The 18411-nt window shown below is 36.5% G+C and overlaps 1 protein-coding gene across 2 annotated transcripts in view; it reads right to left on the bottom strand.

Annotated features, from left to right (window-relative positions):
* PLCE1 (phospholipase C epsilon 1) overlaps positions 1 to 18411 on the bottom strand; it is a 139576-nt gene that overhangs the window by 71690 nt on the left and 49475 nt on the right. For both annotated transcript variants that reach the window (XM_086900675.1, XM_023929631.2), the window contains one exon: positions 4382 to 4673. In XM_086900675.1, coding sequence (XP_086756801.1) covers positions 4382 to 4673 — 292 coding nt within the window. The remainder of the gene's footprint in view (positions 1 to 4381; positions 4674 to 18411) is intronic.

Raw genomic sequence — 18411 nt, 5'->3', positions numbered from 1 at the left:
AAAGACTACTCACACTGTTTAACTTCAATCTTCTGCCTGGTTTAATTTTGTGTCTAATATGCCTTACTGTTCCTGGAAACAGAACTGTAAGGACAAGACAAGCTAAGCTGGAAGAACTTAAATCTTTGTCCCTGTAATATATTAAACATGTTGGATTAAAGAACGTTTTTCTTAAATTAATGTTGTAAAGGATCCTCATTAAGCCCTTCTCCCACTACCCTTGGTGTGACCAATTTGGCTGCAACCAGGCCTGGCCAGATGATGGCAGGTCCAGAGACTGACCTCAGTAATCTTTCCCTTCTGACAGTTTGCAGGGACAATCATTGCAGCCAGCTCCAGACAGTCCCATGTGTCCCTAGACTTACAGCTGTCCTCCACAATCTTCCTCCTCCTTTCTGATGTCTCAGCCTTGATCTGTGCTTCCTGCCATGTCACTCTTCTTTCTGTTCCTAACCAGACTACCCGCACTTGTTCCTGCTCTTCCTGACCTACATCCCGGAGGCAACACAGCAGGCATGAAATCCTTGCTTCCTGACTCACACCCTTGCCTCAAGACACATTATCTACATACAGATGGACCTGTCTGCAGTATCTGATTTCCTCTCCTATAGTGCATTGCCTGACACATCTTACCACAGACTGTCAGCCTAAGACACATTTTTGTCTTTTCAGGTCTCAATTTCAGCTCATTTGGCTTTATCTCTCATTCTAGATGGTCTTAACCTTTGGGCCCAAACATATACAAACACACACACACACACAACCCACCAGCTAAATTATGCTGGACTTTCTAAATCTATGCACATCAAGCTTGTTATCACCCACAACTCTGACATACAGCTATCAGACAACTGCTCCAACTTCAGGGATCCTGGAATTTTCCCAATATTGTAACAACACACTTTGTGCAAATGGTACAAGAATTAGCAGTGAGAAAAGCCACAGTGACTTGGGCACCTGTTTGCTGTGCAGCCTTGCAGATGGCAAAGTCTGATCGTAAAAAAAGGGTAATCACTAAATTCTGTGGGATGAATGATGCAGGTTTTCTTAAGATCAATGCAGTCTGCCTCCACATTCATGACAAATTTGTTTCCTTATGTTCTTGGTTAAAACCTGCTGTTGTCTGTCTAATGACTCTGGTTAAGCTTTCTCTGGAAGATGTAGTCCAATTTATACCACAGAGAGTGGCATCAGACTCATCCATTTTAGAAGATGCTAAAGTGAAAAGAATACTGATATAAAATGTTTGCAGTCTGCTCCATCTTCAGGCACCTCTTTCTCACTTTCCTTCCCTTTATCTTAGTTTACAAACAGAATTGGGGTGGAGGGTACATTTCTTTCAAATGATAACTCTATCAAATGTAAAGTACAAACATTTTCACATACTCCTACTAGTTCCTTCTTTATGAAAGACATGATTCTTTTTCACTTTCTGCATAAAAATGTCAACACCATATGAACAATGACAATGACTGGCCCTTCAAATATGATTCCAGTTAAAGTTTTGGCCCATTCACAACTGTGAGCAAACTTCTGTAACAATCAATTTGTAAGAAACAGAACAGGCTAAGAAGCAGAATTTCCTTTCTACATGAAAAAAACCTGGCTTCAATCCAAAACCCATTGAAAGACACACTTAAAATTTTTACTAACCAAAAACTCTGAGTTACATACAGAGGTACTAAAACAGTGCAGCCTAAATGTCTTCAGAGTTCATATGTGAAAATTATGTTCTCTGTAAGAACAAAGATGCTGACAAGGATGTGAATGTCACTAACCAGCTGTGGGAACTCCAGGCATCTGTGGTTCCCGGGAGTCCAGTCTCAGACTGTCCCTGTGCTACCAGGACCAGAGTCGCAGCCCCTCAGTCGGGGGTCTGACAGCTCTGTGAGCCATCTGAGAGAGCAGGGCTTGCAGGCACCCTGTTCCAGGCCCAAGACATGACTCTCCTACACAGCAGGCCCTACATGACTTTTTGAAAACTCCCAGTCTCAGATCCATGTGACTGGGAATTCTGGCTTAGAAGGTCTGGTATGTTTGGAAGCCTTCTGTGGAACTAACAACACTAGCTGATCTGCCCACAAAACCATCCTAGCCCTGGGGACTCAGAGCATTTAAGGTCCTTAGCTACCAAGCAAAACCTTAGAAAGTATTCCCTGGAGTTGGGAGCTTGTGACTGCAAGGTTCATTGCTCAGGTCACTAAATAACCCCTGAAAAACTGAACACAAAGAACTCACAAAATGCTTGGTGCTGGGCATTCACAGACACAAGAGGCTATCCTGGTTTGGCTGTCCCAGTATTAGGGACTTGCTGTTTGCAGAATCCCTATTTCCTGAATTACATATTCATTCCCTATTATATAAAAACCCTAACTAAAGACATTAATTTTTTGAGAAGTCTTCCTTTTGAATTCATGTAGGCACTCCCCCATTAAAGTAGTGGGCTTGTCTTTAAACACACTGTGCAAGAGAGTGCTGAACTTTGTCTCCAAAAATTGCAAACATTTTGAAAGAAAAAGGTGTGGAATGCTGTCTAGTCCAGAAAAGGTTCTCCAAACACAAATTCAACAGCCCTTGAGATCTTTTCAAAACTTCATGATATAGACTGGTCCTATTAAACAAATTTACTTCTGCTTTGGAAGCTTTTTAAGAATTGTCGTGAAAATCATGTGAAGTGCAGTAATACTTACTCTTTAGTTGACAACTGATTTGCAGTTACAGTGCCTGTCTTCCCAAGAAGTCATTATATGTGACAGAGCTCTACTTTCATGGAAAGGGCTAAACACCTGCCTGCTGACTGCAGGTATTGAATTACTTCTTTCTTTTGCTTTGCTTGCACACACAGCTTTTATTTTATCTATTAAACTCTCTTCAACTGAATTTTTCAATGAATTGTTGCACTGTTACCCTTCTGATTCTCCTCCCATCTCATTGTAGGGGAATGAGTGGCAAGAGGGTGCCACCTACCAGGGTTAGACAACAGCAGCTATTAAAGCACACAGGATCAATATATTCCCTTTTCAATGCCTCCAAACAACTGAGTGAAGTGTTCCCATGACATTCTGCATCCTGTGATACATCCTCCATCACATTTGATGACAGAGTTATTGATGTGAATTAAAATTTCTCAGGTTTAGATAAGGTTAGCTTATTGAGGTTAAATCCAGCCATACAGATGATGCTGACAAATGAAAATAAACTCTTTATCAATCTGTATGGACAGGACTATTTCTAAAAAGGTACACACCTATGAATGATGACCAGAGCTCTGAATACAGAATACAGTTGGGTTCCTTGCTAATGCAAATGACTTGGCCGCATCACTAGGTAACACTATATAAATGATTTTAGAGAGGACTCTTACCATTTCTCAGATATAATACATCACCACAATATAAATTAACAGGAAGCTTCCACATCCAGAAAATGTCAATATCCTAAAGCTGCAGCACACCTCTTCCTCACCAGAGACCAGCACAGTAAATCATGCCTAGACCACTACAGTAAATCCAATCCCCATTGTCTACACAGGCTACCAGTGGAATTCCAAAATTAGTTCAAAATCTTGGCTTTTTTTTAATGTCTTACATCCCTCGGCTCAGAATCCAACCACACCACGTAATACTGTCGCCATAAGATACCCCCAGTCTAGTGCAAAGTGTGCTGGAACATGGAGTACACAGAGCACACATGTGCACTCACTAGCTCAGGCTCCATAAAACGATGTAGCTGTATCAGCAGCTTGATGAGCCTGAGCTAACTATTGCTGCTGCTTCAGTTTCAGAACTCAGCTCTGAAGCACATGGCTCAGTTCTTCTAACCTTGCTTTCTGAGCTGTCACAGGAATGTCCCTGTTAATTTTTTTTAAGCACTTGTGTCCCAAGAACAAATAAAAACCAAACAAAAGAAAACTGAAAACCCTACCAAAACTGGACACATTACATTATAATGACAACAATAATAACCAAGTAGAGCCACCTTTCACTCCTTTCTCTAGCTCTGAATCAAGTCAGCCCATGAGCAGGAGCACTTGGTAAATGACAAATATTACACACAGAAACACCCTAAACACAATTACTTAGGCATTAAATTTGGATGCAAGCACAAAAGATTCCAATGAGAAAAAAAACCCGAAAAGGCATTTGTTTTGTAATAGGATGCTTTTCAGTTTAGCTGCATTTTTACTTTATTAAACTAAGATAGCTATTCATTATGACACATAGTGACCACAAAGGAAAATATTTGAAAACTTAAAACCCTTTTTATCTGTTAACTTCATGGATGACTATATAAACTATAGAATACCATATAGTATTAATAATTTTGCAACTTATCCTATACTTAAAGTGGACAGAGATTAAAAAAAAACCAACTTCATTACCTTTAAGCATTGTTCTTCCAGTTGATCCTCCAAAGATATTTAAAAGACCACTTCTTGCTCCTAATGATGTAGTTGCTTCTAGTAAAGCACCAGTTATGTAGTTAGAGAGTGCAGTCCTCTGCAGAGTGGCACGATATTGACAGTAAGCACCTGTTACACATGGTTTTACACAAAAACCATCTCCTTTGTATACACAGTCTGTAACGGATGTTGGGAGCTTTCGCAGAAGATGAGGAATATATTCAAAAATATCTTCTGCTCCTTCCTCTTCTTCTCTCACTGCACTGAAGATCTGTGGAGAATGCAAAAGCACGGACTGTTAGCTCATTTGCATAGGATAACACACAGAATATAAAACAATTCCAAACGACCACAACTTCTTGTGAAGTTCAATGACCTGTAATATCTACTTATCCAAAACTGGTTTGTTAGGATTTTGGGTTAGGCTCCCAAACAGGATATTTAAGTAAGAAGTCATTCTGGCTTTCAATCTGTGTTAAAAAGCATTCTAAAGATAACCATGAGACTAAAACAACCCCCCATCAATACACCTCATCAACATTTAAAATACAGAATATGCACAAAATTGTTTATAATACTATTAGGTCTGCTGTACTTCCAGAAAACCTTAAGAGGTATCAGTAGCAGAAAAACCAGATCAACTCAGGGTTGGCACTTTTTCGTGCTGAGTGGGTGGGGGTTTGCAAATAGAAATGCTTTTAATCACTTTGAACCCTCTTTCAAAATGTTCTGGGTGTCACGTTTATTGCATTACTTCCAGCCTACGCACAGGTCCTCTATCTTATATTGGTTCAGTACTTTTTTTCCAGTATTTGTGATAACACACTAATGAACTTCAGTCTGTGGCTTAGCAACTAAGTAATGTTTGCTTATTTAAAAGAGTCTAATGATCAAAGCAAGAATCTGGAAGAAATTTCTTCATTTAGTATATAAGGGGAGACTTGATTCTTTGCATTCTTGTATGCTGACTTACTGATTAACATTAATAATTTGTTTCAATGATCTGTGCTTCTTAATTACAAGTGTAAACTAAAAATTAACACAGGGAAAGGTCAGAATAACTGTCACCAAGACAGGTGCTGAGACCATTTTCATGAGGTTGTTCCCAACCAGTCTTAGATGTGCAGAAGAAACGAGATGATGGCTTCATGACAGTTTTTTTCCATTAACGCCTCATGTCTTGTTGCCATCCTTTCCCACATATAAACAAAATACAGCTATCCATCAACATGGCAGAAACTGCAGCCAGTCCTACAAAGCAAGCACACATGTGCTCAGTCAAACGATAAGAAACTGTTTGCACAGCCTGTGCACGCCACATGTCAGAGGCACCCGCACCCTGCCCACAGGACACACACGTGCCCCGCCACTGATCCGAGGAGGGATCCAAGCAGCTCCCGTTACAGGGATCTCACACCCCTCCACTTCTGCCCTGAGACTGGAATTTACCCTGCCAGGTAAGTGAGGAGGGATCCAACTCCCAGTTCCATGAAGGATCTGACCCTCTACTAACAGAAGAGATGAACAATGACATGGTTCTTTCATCTGTGTAAACAAATTGCAGAAAATCAAATACAACCCAACATATTAGATAGATATTTGTTAGCTTTAATTTTTGTAATAACCATGTTTGGAGGAAAACAGTAAAATTTTATATTAAAAATATAATAATTCATTAACTAGTAATTCAGAGATCTGAAAAAGAACACTGACATATTTATTAACATAAAAAAAAAACCTTTCACATGTTGACTATGGTTATATATAGCTCAATTCCATTGAAATATATCTTCTGTGATGCACTACACCATGATGCACTACACTATTAATGCACTACTATACTAATACTACACTATACTGCACTACTACAGCATGAAATGCTGAGGCACCTACCTTTTTCCCCCCTCTCCCTGCATATTTTCCGAAATGTGTTTGGTCTGAAGTTTCTAGAAATATTACACCTGCATCTTCTTTTCTTTGCTACCTGTCATTTTTATGGACTTTTAGACTGTCAGTACAGACACATCATCACCTTAATTCAGAAAGAAAAAGTGCTCTTCAAGTTGCTCTTCAACCTGGACAAGATGCATGTAGACCTTTTATTTAGCTAATTGTCTGCAAGTACCTTTTCAAAGGTGTACTGTGAAATAGTAAACCTTTGGATTACAAGTGTGTCACACACAGCAGACATAATTAAGTCTTTTTAGCTTGTTAAAAAAAAATATTTAGTTAATGAATATAATTTAACTTCTCAAAACTGCAGTTACCATCCAAAATATTTTTAAAATTGGGTTCTGCAACTTATAAAGGCATGTTCTGTTGCCTACACAACTAAAATTTCTTTCAGCTGCCAAAGCAAAGAAACCATTTGTTGACAGAAATAGGCGACAGTGTTTTGCTGGAGAGATTACACATAGAATAATGGTGTTAATCTCTTCTGTGTAAAGTAGACTTTGGGGCACTAGCTGTCTCCAAAGATTTTGCACATCACACAACATTTCCAAATTCTGTTTATTTTGATGTGTTAAAGTTCTAACCATGTTACCTCTGCTGCACATAGATGAGGTTACAAAAAAATACAGACTTATCAGCCCATGAAGAGAACTGAAACAATCAGGATAGCAACAAATCCCTCAGGTAACTGATAAGGGAAACCACCTTTGAGATAGATTGCACCAGACAATTAGGGAAACTTAATCTTGCCTGGGAGACAAAGAAGTTTATTCCAAGCCAGGGTTTACAGTTCATCCTGGCAGAATCCAGATCTATTGATCCATCCAATACCAAAGAATGACTAATGTAATTAAAAATTAATGTGAACCAAAAAGAGTAAAATGCAGCACTAAACTGAAAGCTGCCCATCAAAAACCAAAGCCTCACTTTTGCCTTACATATCAAATTGAAGATTTCAAAAGCATCTGCAGCCTGATGCTGCCAAGTCTCACTTACTGCGTATAAAGCAGTAAGTCAGAAGAAACTCAGGACAGTATCTGACTCTAAAAATGCTGCAATATTAAACATTCCATAATGAACACACAACACTTTAAAAATAAGAAATGAGATGAAACAGGAAGCTCCATATACTAATACACCAGTATTCCAATAAAAGTATACTATGACTTCAATAGTTTTCACTTTCCCCTCTTTTTTTAAGATTTTAAAGGAAAAGAAAAAGGAAAAGAAAAATTACTTGCAAAGTACAATATTTCTGATTTCTACAAGAGAAAATTGTCCTCCAACTCAAAAATGAAAATCAGCATTAAAATAAAGATTAAATTCAGACAGAATTCCATCCTTGTAGCTTTATAATCAAGTCCATATTTGGAAAATGCATGAAAACAAAATAGATTATTCTGCTCTTAATAATGTATGCAATAAATCATCAAAACTTTACTTTTAAAAGCCTCTCAGTTTTGTTTCTAGTAACTTAAAATGGTATCTGCAAGTTAACTTATTGATAACCTTCAGGCAATAAAACTTTCTTACAGTGACAACAGACATATTTTGTCAAGATATTAAAACTATCTTTAAAAACAACTATAAGAACAAGCAGCTTATGGCAGCCTTATTTTTTTCTTTCAATCTGTTTTTTCTTTTAATCATCACACAATTTCAAACTGCAATATACCCTTTTCTCCACAACATTACTATAGCTTTACTGTGTAGAAATTGTAGACTCCTAAACACTGCAGCCATTTTTTGCCCAGTTTTTAACACACATTCTCCCAAAATGAAGATGGAGTTCATGGGTGCTGCTGTACTGGAAATATCAGATAGAGCAGTTCATAAAAAATAATTGTCATTTCTTACTTAAACTTACATATATCTCTTACTGCAGTCTTTTTTTGCTTCTCTTTTCATATTTCTTCTGCCTCAGGTATTAAGCTTAGAACTTGGAGGCATGATATTATATTGCCAAACATCTAGCAGCTGCTGTGCTTTTGAACCCCAGAAACTGGAATTATGAACAGGCTAAAAATGTCCCATTATTAGGCAGCAGGTTTAATTTCTCTAACTTTATTAAAATAATGACCAATATGTATACCCAAGAATTTCATTGCAAAGAATAGTAATGAAAAATTATGCTTATTGCTACTACACTATAAAAATATGAGAAAATAGGGCGTAATGAGGTTTTAATACTTCACTGCATCTGCCCAAATCCTCTCTATCACATCTATCAAGATATCCTGAATGATCAAGTTGAAATACTGAAATGTAGGATGAGTATGTATGTGTTCAGTAGGTACAACACATTTCAGTCTGATTTCATGGCTGTTGAACTACAGAGCGTTTCTATGATGTAGGGCTGCTGACAGCAGCCTACCTTCATTTGTTGCATGCTTTTAAAGTATTTTTAAATGCCTGTAAGCCATAATGGTATATTAACAAGTAATAACTCCCAGGACAGTATGTGTTCAAGATCACTTAAGTATCTCCTTTGAAAACACAAAGGTTTTACAGAGCATACAAGCCTAAACACAATTAACAGCACAGGAAATGCTGCTCTTTTCAAATTTGTTTTGTTCCAAGAAAAATTACATTAAAATGAGGAAATTCTGATGGTGATTTTTCATTTTGGCCCTCCATATTTTTCAGGAGAAAACCCTTACTAACACTGATCAAATGAAGCTGACAGTGATCTCTTGGAAGTCATGACCAAGGACCATTCCAATAGCTTTTCCATGTATTTATTCTACCTTTTAATTTGGATATCTATAGCATGGAATACAAGCACAGTCCGCTATGAAAATAAAACCACCTTTGGCAGAAAGAAATTAATAGGCAAAGTGAACTTGGGTGAATGAGGCATTAATGCACAATTGGTCTATATTTCAGTTTTATGCCTTCCAAAATGGCATTCCAGCATAATACTTTGGAGTATATATTAATAAAAATGTAAAAAGAGGTAATGCTGATAGTTAATTTTCTGAAGTACTTTGGATTTTCTCAGCTTTATCTCATTCAGGTTATGACCATACCCCCTCTGATTACTTAATGATATTTCAAGATCATGGCTAAAGTACAAATCTTTAATTCAAAATCTAAAATCTTGTAACTACTTCAACTGAAATACATTAAACACTGAATGCAGTTTTTATCACTAGAATAGTGTGTATGTTTGTCTTTCTTCCTACTGTGTATGTGTCATTCTCAAGAGGGCATGCCAGAGCCCATGTCTCAAACAGTTGCGCAGGTTGCTCAAAGCCAAGGGATTTTACTGTGTTTGACAAACAGGATGCTGTGAACAGCTGAAAGATCTGCTCTGTCAGGACTATTTCTTAGCTGTGTTCACTGACAGGTCTTGTTCACTTCAGCAATCAAATAGGTGAGGCTTTCAGAAATCCTTTTAAGAAATCAAACATTTTAGTAAGTGATTTCAGTCTTTGGAGTACAAACGCCAGACATTTGGAGTGCTAGAACATTATCTTCTTGGTGGTACTCAGCAGCCTGTAACCAAATAAAAGCTGATGAAATTTTTGGTTATGTGTCTTACTGAGTTCTGGTATTTTACAATAACAAGTTGGGCAAAGTTTATGATAAAAACTGTGTTCAATTAAATTCAATTCCCAACTTATTGTTCCAGATGACGTGGATGACTACAAATACTCAACTGTAAGCTTTTCTAAATTGTAGCACCACTGAAATTTGTGACAGACTGACAACTGTCCAGCCCAGCAGAAGATGAAACAATATTTTCACTCCAAATACAAAACAGCAGTGTAATATCTACTAAGAAGAAAGCTCTACCCTACCTGAAATCAGGACTACTTCTCCCAAGCTTCTCTGATCTGTTGTTTGTCATGACACTGTTGCAGTTTCTCCCAGTGGCAAACACAAAAACAACTATCTGGCACTTTTGCAAGCTGGCATCAAACTCACAAATTCCCTCAGATCCTCTCCCAGCATCTCATGATCCAACATTTTTGGCTAACAGGCAACATTCTCAAAGTATGAGCAGCCATCCCAGATTAAAGTAAAATACAATTAAATAAAGGGTTACATATTATGATGCCTTTCTTCATACTCAACAGCTTTTGGAGATGTATTTGAACGTCACCCTTCAGGAAGCTTTGCAAGCCAACAACTGCCCTGCCAAGCAGAACTGACAGCAGATTAAGCAATGGCAATTGCCACCTGCCTGCCTGCAGCTTTACCAACAGGAGAACAAGAACTACCACCACCTGAAGATTTTGCTGAGACACAGCCATTTGGTGCAAGTTTGCATTTGTGCTCAAGAAATAGCAGTAAAGGGCTGTTTTGACAACTAATCAGCAAAAAAGCTGGAGCTGTCAAAAGATACTGACAGTGAAATATATGCAATTCAGCAAAAACTGAAAGAATGGCATGGATTAGCAGTGTTCTCTTTATCTTGATCATATCTTTCTGTGTATTTTCACATGGTGCTTAAATGTAATAACTTGCCTGCTGAGATGCTAGATTTTGTAATGGAAAAGTTCCTTAAAATATCCCTTGACTGCTGAAACACTGTTCTGTATTTTAAAAAACTGCCTAGAAAAGAAGAGGATACAGTGCCATGGTATAATTCTAAATGTACTTCATAACATATGAGGAATGCTATGTTGTCTTGGGGACTGGGGGGCAGAGGCAGGGAGAAAGCATTCCTCAAAATACATACATATACATAATATGTACCACTACAATTTCACCCAGAACTTGACAAACGTGCTATCTGCTGTAAGGCATGTGTGGGTGGCATTGATCACAGGTGTTATTCATCTGGGACATTATAAAGAAGAAAAAACAGGAACTGCTTTGAGAATGCAAAACCAGCAAGATTTGTTTGCTGCAGCAGCACCCTGCATCATTTGCAATTGCAGCAGTGAGTAAAAGCAAATACCATACTTTACGCCCTCCACTGCCCAGGAACTGGTGAGGGGTGGGAGGAGGGGACATAATGCCAAGATACAGCCTAGCATATACTATCACTTTCTCCTTACAGTGGGAATGAATCTCCCAATTTAAAGAAAAGTTGCCCTCCCTGGGGTAGGACATGTACAACTGGCAGAGGAGGTGCATTGGAGTCTGTCCAGTCCCCCTTACACATCTGAAGGAAAGAACACATCACAGGAAAGAAATAAAGGTCTTCAGGCATCTCTTCATCATAGGAGTCAATGCTTGTTCCAGCATACTCACATAGCTTTTCTAATGTTCGGTGATACAGTCACTTTGGGAGACCCAGATATTTTCCTTTTCTGCAAATGATCTTCAGGTTCTAGCAATTTAGAAGAAACACTGTGGTGACCCTTCCAGCAGCTGTCTTGCCAATATCCTTTTTACAATGTCTGCTCTCAAAAACCTTTCCAACTTTTGTGCTCTATTCAAGGATTGGGAAGGCGTGGATAGATTGTCAGGACAGAGCACAAGACAACAGTACCATGCTACAGAGCAACAATACTCACTTACTCAACAGCAAGTTTTATTGAGTGTTCAGCTCTACACAGTAAGTTTTAACTGGGTAACATGGCACATAGCAGTAAAGGACACACAGAAAACAGATGAGTTGACCCTGGGAACATGGAAATCACTGTCGATGGCAGCTGGAAGGCTGCCAAAAGAGCGATCAAGCACAGATGTGCCCAAACACTAATATTCATTAAGTGATATTCTGTGAACTTTCTATAGCTTTGACTGCAGTTACAGACTGTGCATTACCTCACCAGCCAATATTTCTTATGAATTGCATCCTGTTAAGGATGAAACAAGTTCAAGAACAGAAACGGAATTTAATGAGGATCAATGTATCTTGCACAGGCAATCCTTAAATACAGTTCAACATTCTTCAGAAATATTATTAGCCATGACTATTCAGTTCTGGTATCTGACAAGTATCTTTAGTTAAGTAATTAATTACTTAATTACTCCTTTAGTAATTAAGGAGAATTTTCTTCATTTGTTATCACCAGGAAATGATGATGCAATTTTAAAAAAAATTAATTTGAGATTTGGATTTATGACCAGAAATTGTAACAGCAGGTCTAAACTTCCAGCAAGTCATGATTTTCAATTTTGATAAAACTTGGTTGCTATTACATACTTATTTTCCATTTCTGTAAGGTAACAATATTAAATAGCCCTTTACAAAGGAAAAACACACTTCACAGATTTAGAAGATGGAAAAAAAAAAAGCAGTGTGATCCAATTGGGACACTGATTTAAAACAGTATCTCCACCCTGAAAAAGTCCTGCTTTTCATGGCAGGTATTATACTTCAGATTCAAATAACTACTAAAGAAGAATCAACTTAAGATATAAAACAGAGGCTGATCAAAGGCATTAACTAAATGTCATTTAAAAGTTTTTTCATAAACACTTGAAATTTCAAGTTGATTACAGAGAAAATGGAAGGATGACACCGAACACAACATAGGAGTTCTTCGCATCGCTTTTCCGCAATGTGGAACAATGCCCTTGCCAGTGAGAGAAACTTCTCTCTGTAATCTTAGTCAAAAAAGCCCAAAAATACCTTCAGCTGGGTCAGTTATTTACACTTTTGTTTTACCAAGTTCACTTGCTAACTTCTTAGTTTAAAATATTTTTTTACCTTTTTCTAGTACTTTGCAACTTATAACTTTTAGCAGTTTACTGTTCTACTCTTGTCAATTTTACATGCAGCCGGTATTATTCTTATTTCCTGAGTGCTTATATACTTCCTCCAAACTTTTACCAATGATATAATTTACAAACAATATGCTGCCTTAGTAACTAAATAAATTAAATTACTCTTTTAAATAAACATCTCTGTAATCTCCACCTAACTAATGCACACCTTTGTTTATTTTCCCTGAAAAGCTGCTAGTTTTACTAGTCTGAAGTGGGTCATGCCTTTGAACACCTGATAGAGTGGACTGGAATTTCTTGGCTTATCAGCTTTCAAAATTACCTACTATGTTTTTAACATAAAAATATGTTAACATATGTACCACACACATAGCCACTTTTCAAAAACACATTTTAATAATGACTTTTGATACACCTTACTGATAAAAAAAGCATTCATATAAAACGTAACAGGTGCGTTATAAAAAGTATTTAAAACAAGATGACTCGAATTTTTGATTCAGTATTTGATTCAGAAGTTTTAATGTAGCTAAGAGCATTATCTAAAATAGGCTAATTATGCTTAAAACTGTCAGAAAGACTGAAATAATTCACTCAAACCATTTAGATGTTAGAATATTAAATGTGTCATGATTAAATAATTTCAATTCAAGACAGATGAACATTTTCATTTTAAATTCCTCCTTTCATTGTAGGAGAAAGGTCTTTCGTACATCAAACCATAATGGGATGCTACTATTACAATGGATCACTAAATCTTCCAAATGCAAGTAAGAAATTTTAGGAAATTCTAATAGAAGACACTGAAAAATCTATTTAATACATCCTTGAAAGACTGTTTTCTTCAAAGGTAGAAAAAAGAAAATTAATTCAATTAGTTCACTGAAGGTTTCAAACAGGCATGACATTCATATTTTTAATTTCCAAAACACTGATGTGTGACGGGTACATTCAAATCAGGTGAATACTAAGCACTCAAAGCAGAGGAACCCAACAGCCCCCTTCCTGTGTCTTTTGTTTACTTATTATTCTGTGCAAGTCTAGATTTTCACTAAAAAACAAACAAAACCCCCAGACACGCATCAGATACAAGCAGAAATATATATGGGTTTGTACCTTAGTATCAACTGTATTCCTCTCATTGGAGGAAAGGCTTCCACAGAACTCACACATTTAAAAATAGCTGTATCCCCACTCATGTGAACTTGATTATTTAAACAACTTTGAAAGATGAGCTTAGTTGCATATCCCTGAACTATAACCTGACAATAAGGCTTAGGGGTAACATACAGTACAGAAAAAAACACTTGAGATCTCCTGTCAACTTGATCATCTTAGAACGAAACAGAAAAACCTAAAATTTATTGCTGTTGAAGACCATGTCTCAACTCATGAGGTTTCTCAACGTCTTTCTACAGTCTCATCTATTTGTCAAAGTTCAATATAGCTGCTTATGCCAAACTCTAGCCTTACATGTTCTTCAAAAATATTATGTTAATATGCATACTTACATAACTGATTCAGGAAGCAGTCTATCCCATTCCCATGTCGCTCATGCTAAAATTCGTAAGATAGCCAGTAGTAAGGGTTAAAGATCTTAGAACTGGCTAATTCTCTTTTTAATCGGTGTGATGCTGCATCCCTGCGAGCAGAGAAACTGCTCAGAATTGCTTAAGAAGGTCTCAAGCTCACAGTAAATGTGCCAAAGCTCAGATACAAAGTACATGTAATAAAACTGTCTTTATACGATCACTATTTTTATTTATATCAAAAAAGGCTCATAATTGGATTTTATTGTCCTTTACATTCTGAACTTACACTGAAAGGTGGATTTTTTCTAATCTATCAGAAACAGTCTATAGTTCAGATCTGTAGTCAGAAACCTAAGGTTTAAATAAATGTAAAGTGCAACAGAACCTTGCTGTATCCTGAAATATTTTCATTTATAACTAATTTTAACTAATATTACGGTAAAATACTTGTAGGCAGATTACTACAGCTCTACAATTTATGCATCCTACCCATGGCATACAGCTAATAAAAGAGCAAGTTTTCCTTAGCACAGGAAATCTAGTTCTCATTTTCTAATTTTATAGACACTGAATCCATGCCTATTTGTTTGCTTGTACTTCAGCTGTTGGGTTCATAGGGTCACATGAATAATTATAAGATTATTTTGGATAGTACTTAGGGGCCAGGAAATTCTCAGAGTTTTCATGACTGAATTGTTTGATAGACTTTTAGGTCAGGATACAGAACATGATTTCATGAAACAAAATAACTTTGTTCTATAAAGAGGCATTTTCCACTTAAAGGGGTTTTTTAAAAAATTACCCAGAAATAGAAATGGCACAATTCCTTGCCCAAAGTCACAGCAGAATATTGATACTTCGAACTTGGCTATTAAATTACATGTTTAATCGTAATTTACTGAAAAAAAGGGGGCCTTCATTCATCACTGCTCACAATGAACATTAAACAACAACCCCACAAAAAGGTAAGAATAAAAAAGGGCTATCTTGTAAATTTTTAGAATAAAAATTTCGCCTAAAACTAAGTGATCACAATAATCCCTCATGGTACAATGAAGACATTTTACTTATGTTGGTTTCTTGAATCAAGAACACAGTACCTTCAACACTATTCATCTTCCCCAGTCAATAGCTACTAAGGAAGACTTTGCTGCATCTCTAAGTGTAGGAAAGCTAAACATGTGAAGACACTGTGAACAGCTAATACACAATGCAGTAACCTAAAGAAATAAGTTCCTGTTTTCCTTGTTTCCAACTGGGTGTTCAGCTGCTGCCTTTAAATAATTGTCCTGCAGAACACTGTACATCCAATTTTCATATCACATTTTTAGTTTATGACACAACTTTGATGATAGATACCTAATATACACTGATAGCCATACTCACATTAAGACAACTGTATACTAGAATAAAACTGAATGTATGGAAGTAATTGTTACTGAAAGAGTTCTTGACTATCATCCGAATCTGCTAAAATGATGAAAGGATGGTAATATTATGATTAAGTTAAAATTGATGCTGTCTCCAATTGGAGCTTTTGAAGCTAAGCCCAAGACCTAAACACAGGGCATGGATTCATTAATTTTATTTCCAGTTCAGTTTAACTTGAGTGAAAATCACAAAATAGATAATCTAATATTTTGCAATTTTCAAAAGTTCTAATTCCTATATCACATTTAAAACATGTTTTTTAAGGTAAATATCCTTGTTTTAAAGAGAATGAGTATGAGTGACAAAGTAGAGTGACTGAACAAGGGAGAAGGAATAAAAGCACATTAGTTCAGTATTTAAATTGCACTTCTTAATTGTTGATGAACTAAGTTTGTGCAGGACCAGAGTATATGTTCTCCTTTCTTTTCCCACTGGAGTGGAATGTCACTGCAGGCTTGATTTTCAGAATTTAAGGCATCTGGCTTAAGACCAGATGAACAAAAATATTTTAAATTAACTTTCCTTATTCTCTGGGGATTGTTACAAACCCAGGGACTAGAGTTTAGTCATCCATGAGATTTATTTTACTTTAGCATTAGCTTCAACTAAACTTTGTATATACAACAGCTTCCTTACCAAAATTCATAAGCCACTCTGCTCAGTGTAATCATTTTTATAAATTGCAATTATATTACACTGAATTACATGCATAAGTGACCTGTGTGTATGCTTAGCCTCACAAAATGAAGGATAAAACCTAGATTCCTATTACAAGCTTCTTTCACACTATCACACCAGTTCTGAAAACACTTTGACTTATTTATCTGTAAGTACATACGCCAAATTTAGGATTCTTTAAACTTCAAAAGCTTCACCTTAATGAGAAATAGTGCTCTTCAACAGCTTTGGGAGAGCTGAGTACAGATTTGTTTTGAATTAACTGCAGCAAGTTTTCATGTACGTAACAAACTATTCACGTACTTGAGGGAGGAAAATCTGTAATGGATGTTTCAGTTAACTATTAAGCAAAAATAGTTGTTTGCTCTTGATTTAAATAATTATTATAGAAAGATGAAAAAAGATGAAAGTATTTCATGTTTCCATGAAACTCTAGCAGTAGCTTAACATTCTATTCAAGTCCCAAATACTTTCAATTTGACAAATACATTCTTAAGATCTTTAGAGGGCAGTTTTGTCACAGCATCATCTTTCTGAGAATAAGCAGGAAGACTTGTTCAAACAGTGCTACGATAAAAACTTGAGGCAACATGGGGACAAAAAAACAGGGAAAAATAGTACTTTTAAAAGATTATATAGATCTAATGGATCTTTACTGTAGTACAGAATAAACAAGCAGAGATAATTTCCAGGCCCCTGTTTTCTGAGAGTCACATCAAGGACAATCTATTCTCTTGAGGGTAAAGTTTACATATGCATTTTATAACAGAAATCTCATCAAATGCTGAATCTACATTAAATATATAAACCAGTTGCAATACTGGTGCTGAAAAGGACAATCACAGAGTGAAAAAAAGTAATTTCCATTTGGGACACGTACTTCTAAAACCTACTTTAAAACTGAGTCTTTATATTCTGTAAATTACTCTACAAACCGTACTAACATTCTTCTACAATGAAATCTGCTTATGAAAATGTAAAGACCACATGAAAACAAAATGAAGCAACAATGGAGGTCTAGCTACTTATGAAAATGTAAGATATAAAGCTTGGGCACTATCCTCTCTAAATTAATAGAGAGGTAAGAACGAATAAAGATGGCAACAAAAACAATTCCATAAACTAAGAATGGTTTTGCTAATTGCACCCTCAATATGTGCTTGACAAATGTGTGACTGCAATTCAACTGCAACTCATTCTTTTTTTTAAGCTTCTGACTGGCTGACTGTATATTTTATTCATTTACAGGGTATTAATGCCCTGGACTTACTAATATATAAGCAAAAACCCACACTCACATGCTACTTAGCAGTTTGGTCATTTAGTAAAATGTCGTATCTGTATATGACACAACTCACCTTTTTTATCACTGTGTACACACTTTAAAACAAGAACTTTTATCTTCCTATGCATTTATTCTGCTTCTTGGAGAGTAAGTCCCACAACCTAATGCTGCCAGACATTATCATGGTATATATGACTTAACATTATTTGCAATGCATCAACCTTTAGTTCTGCTGTGTGTTATGATTTTGTAGCAGCACAAAGAAAAAAATTGACATTTGGACCCTTTACTGAAAACCTCAAAGCTTTGCCATAATGTTCCCAGGTCCTTTGCTTTGAACATAATAAAGCTAACCAAACTACAAAGTTATCACAAAGGTAAAACTCCTGCTATTTAAGTGAAAGTAAGACAAGTTGTCACAGAGATACAGAGTTCATGTTCATTAAGTGTAACCATCACAACGTAGTCTCATTAATCATCAGAGTTTATGTACAAAAAAG

This window comes from Cyanistes caeruleus, chromosome 8 (genome assembly GCF_971803275.1).
Source record: "Cyanistes caeruleus chromosome 8, bCyaCae1.hap1.1, whole genome shotgun sequence".
NCBI lineage: Eukaryota > Metazoa > Chordata > Aves > Passeriformes > Paridae > Cyanistes > Cyanistes caeruleus.
The sequence above is the reverse complement of the archived record's forward strand: the minus strand, read 5'-3'. Positions and strand labels throughout refer to the sequence as shown.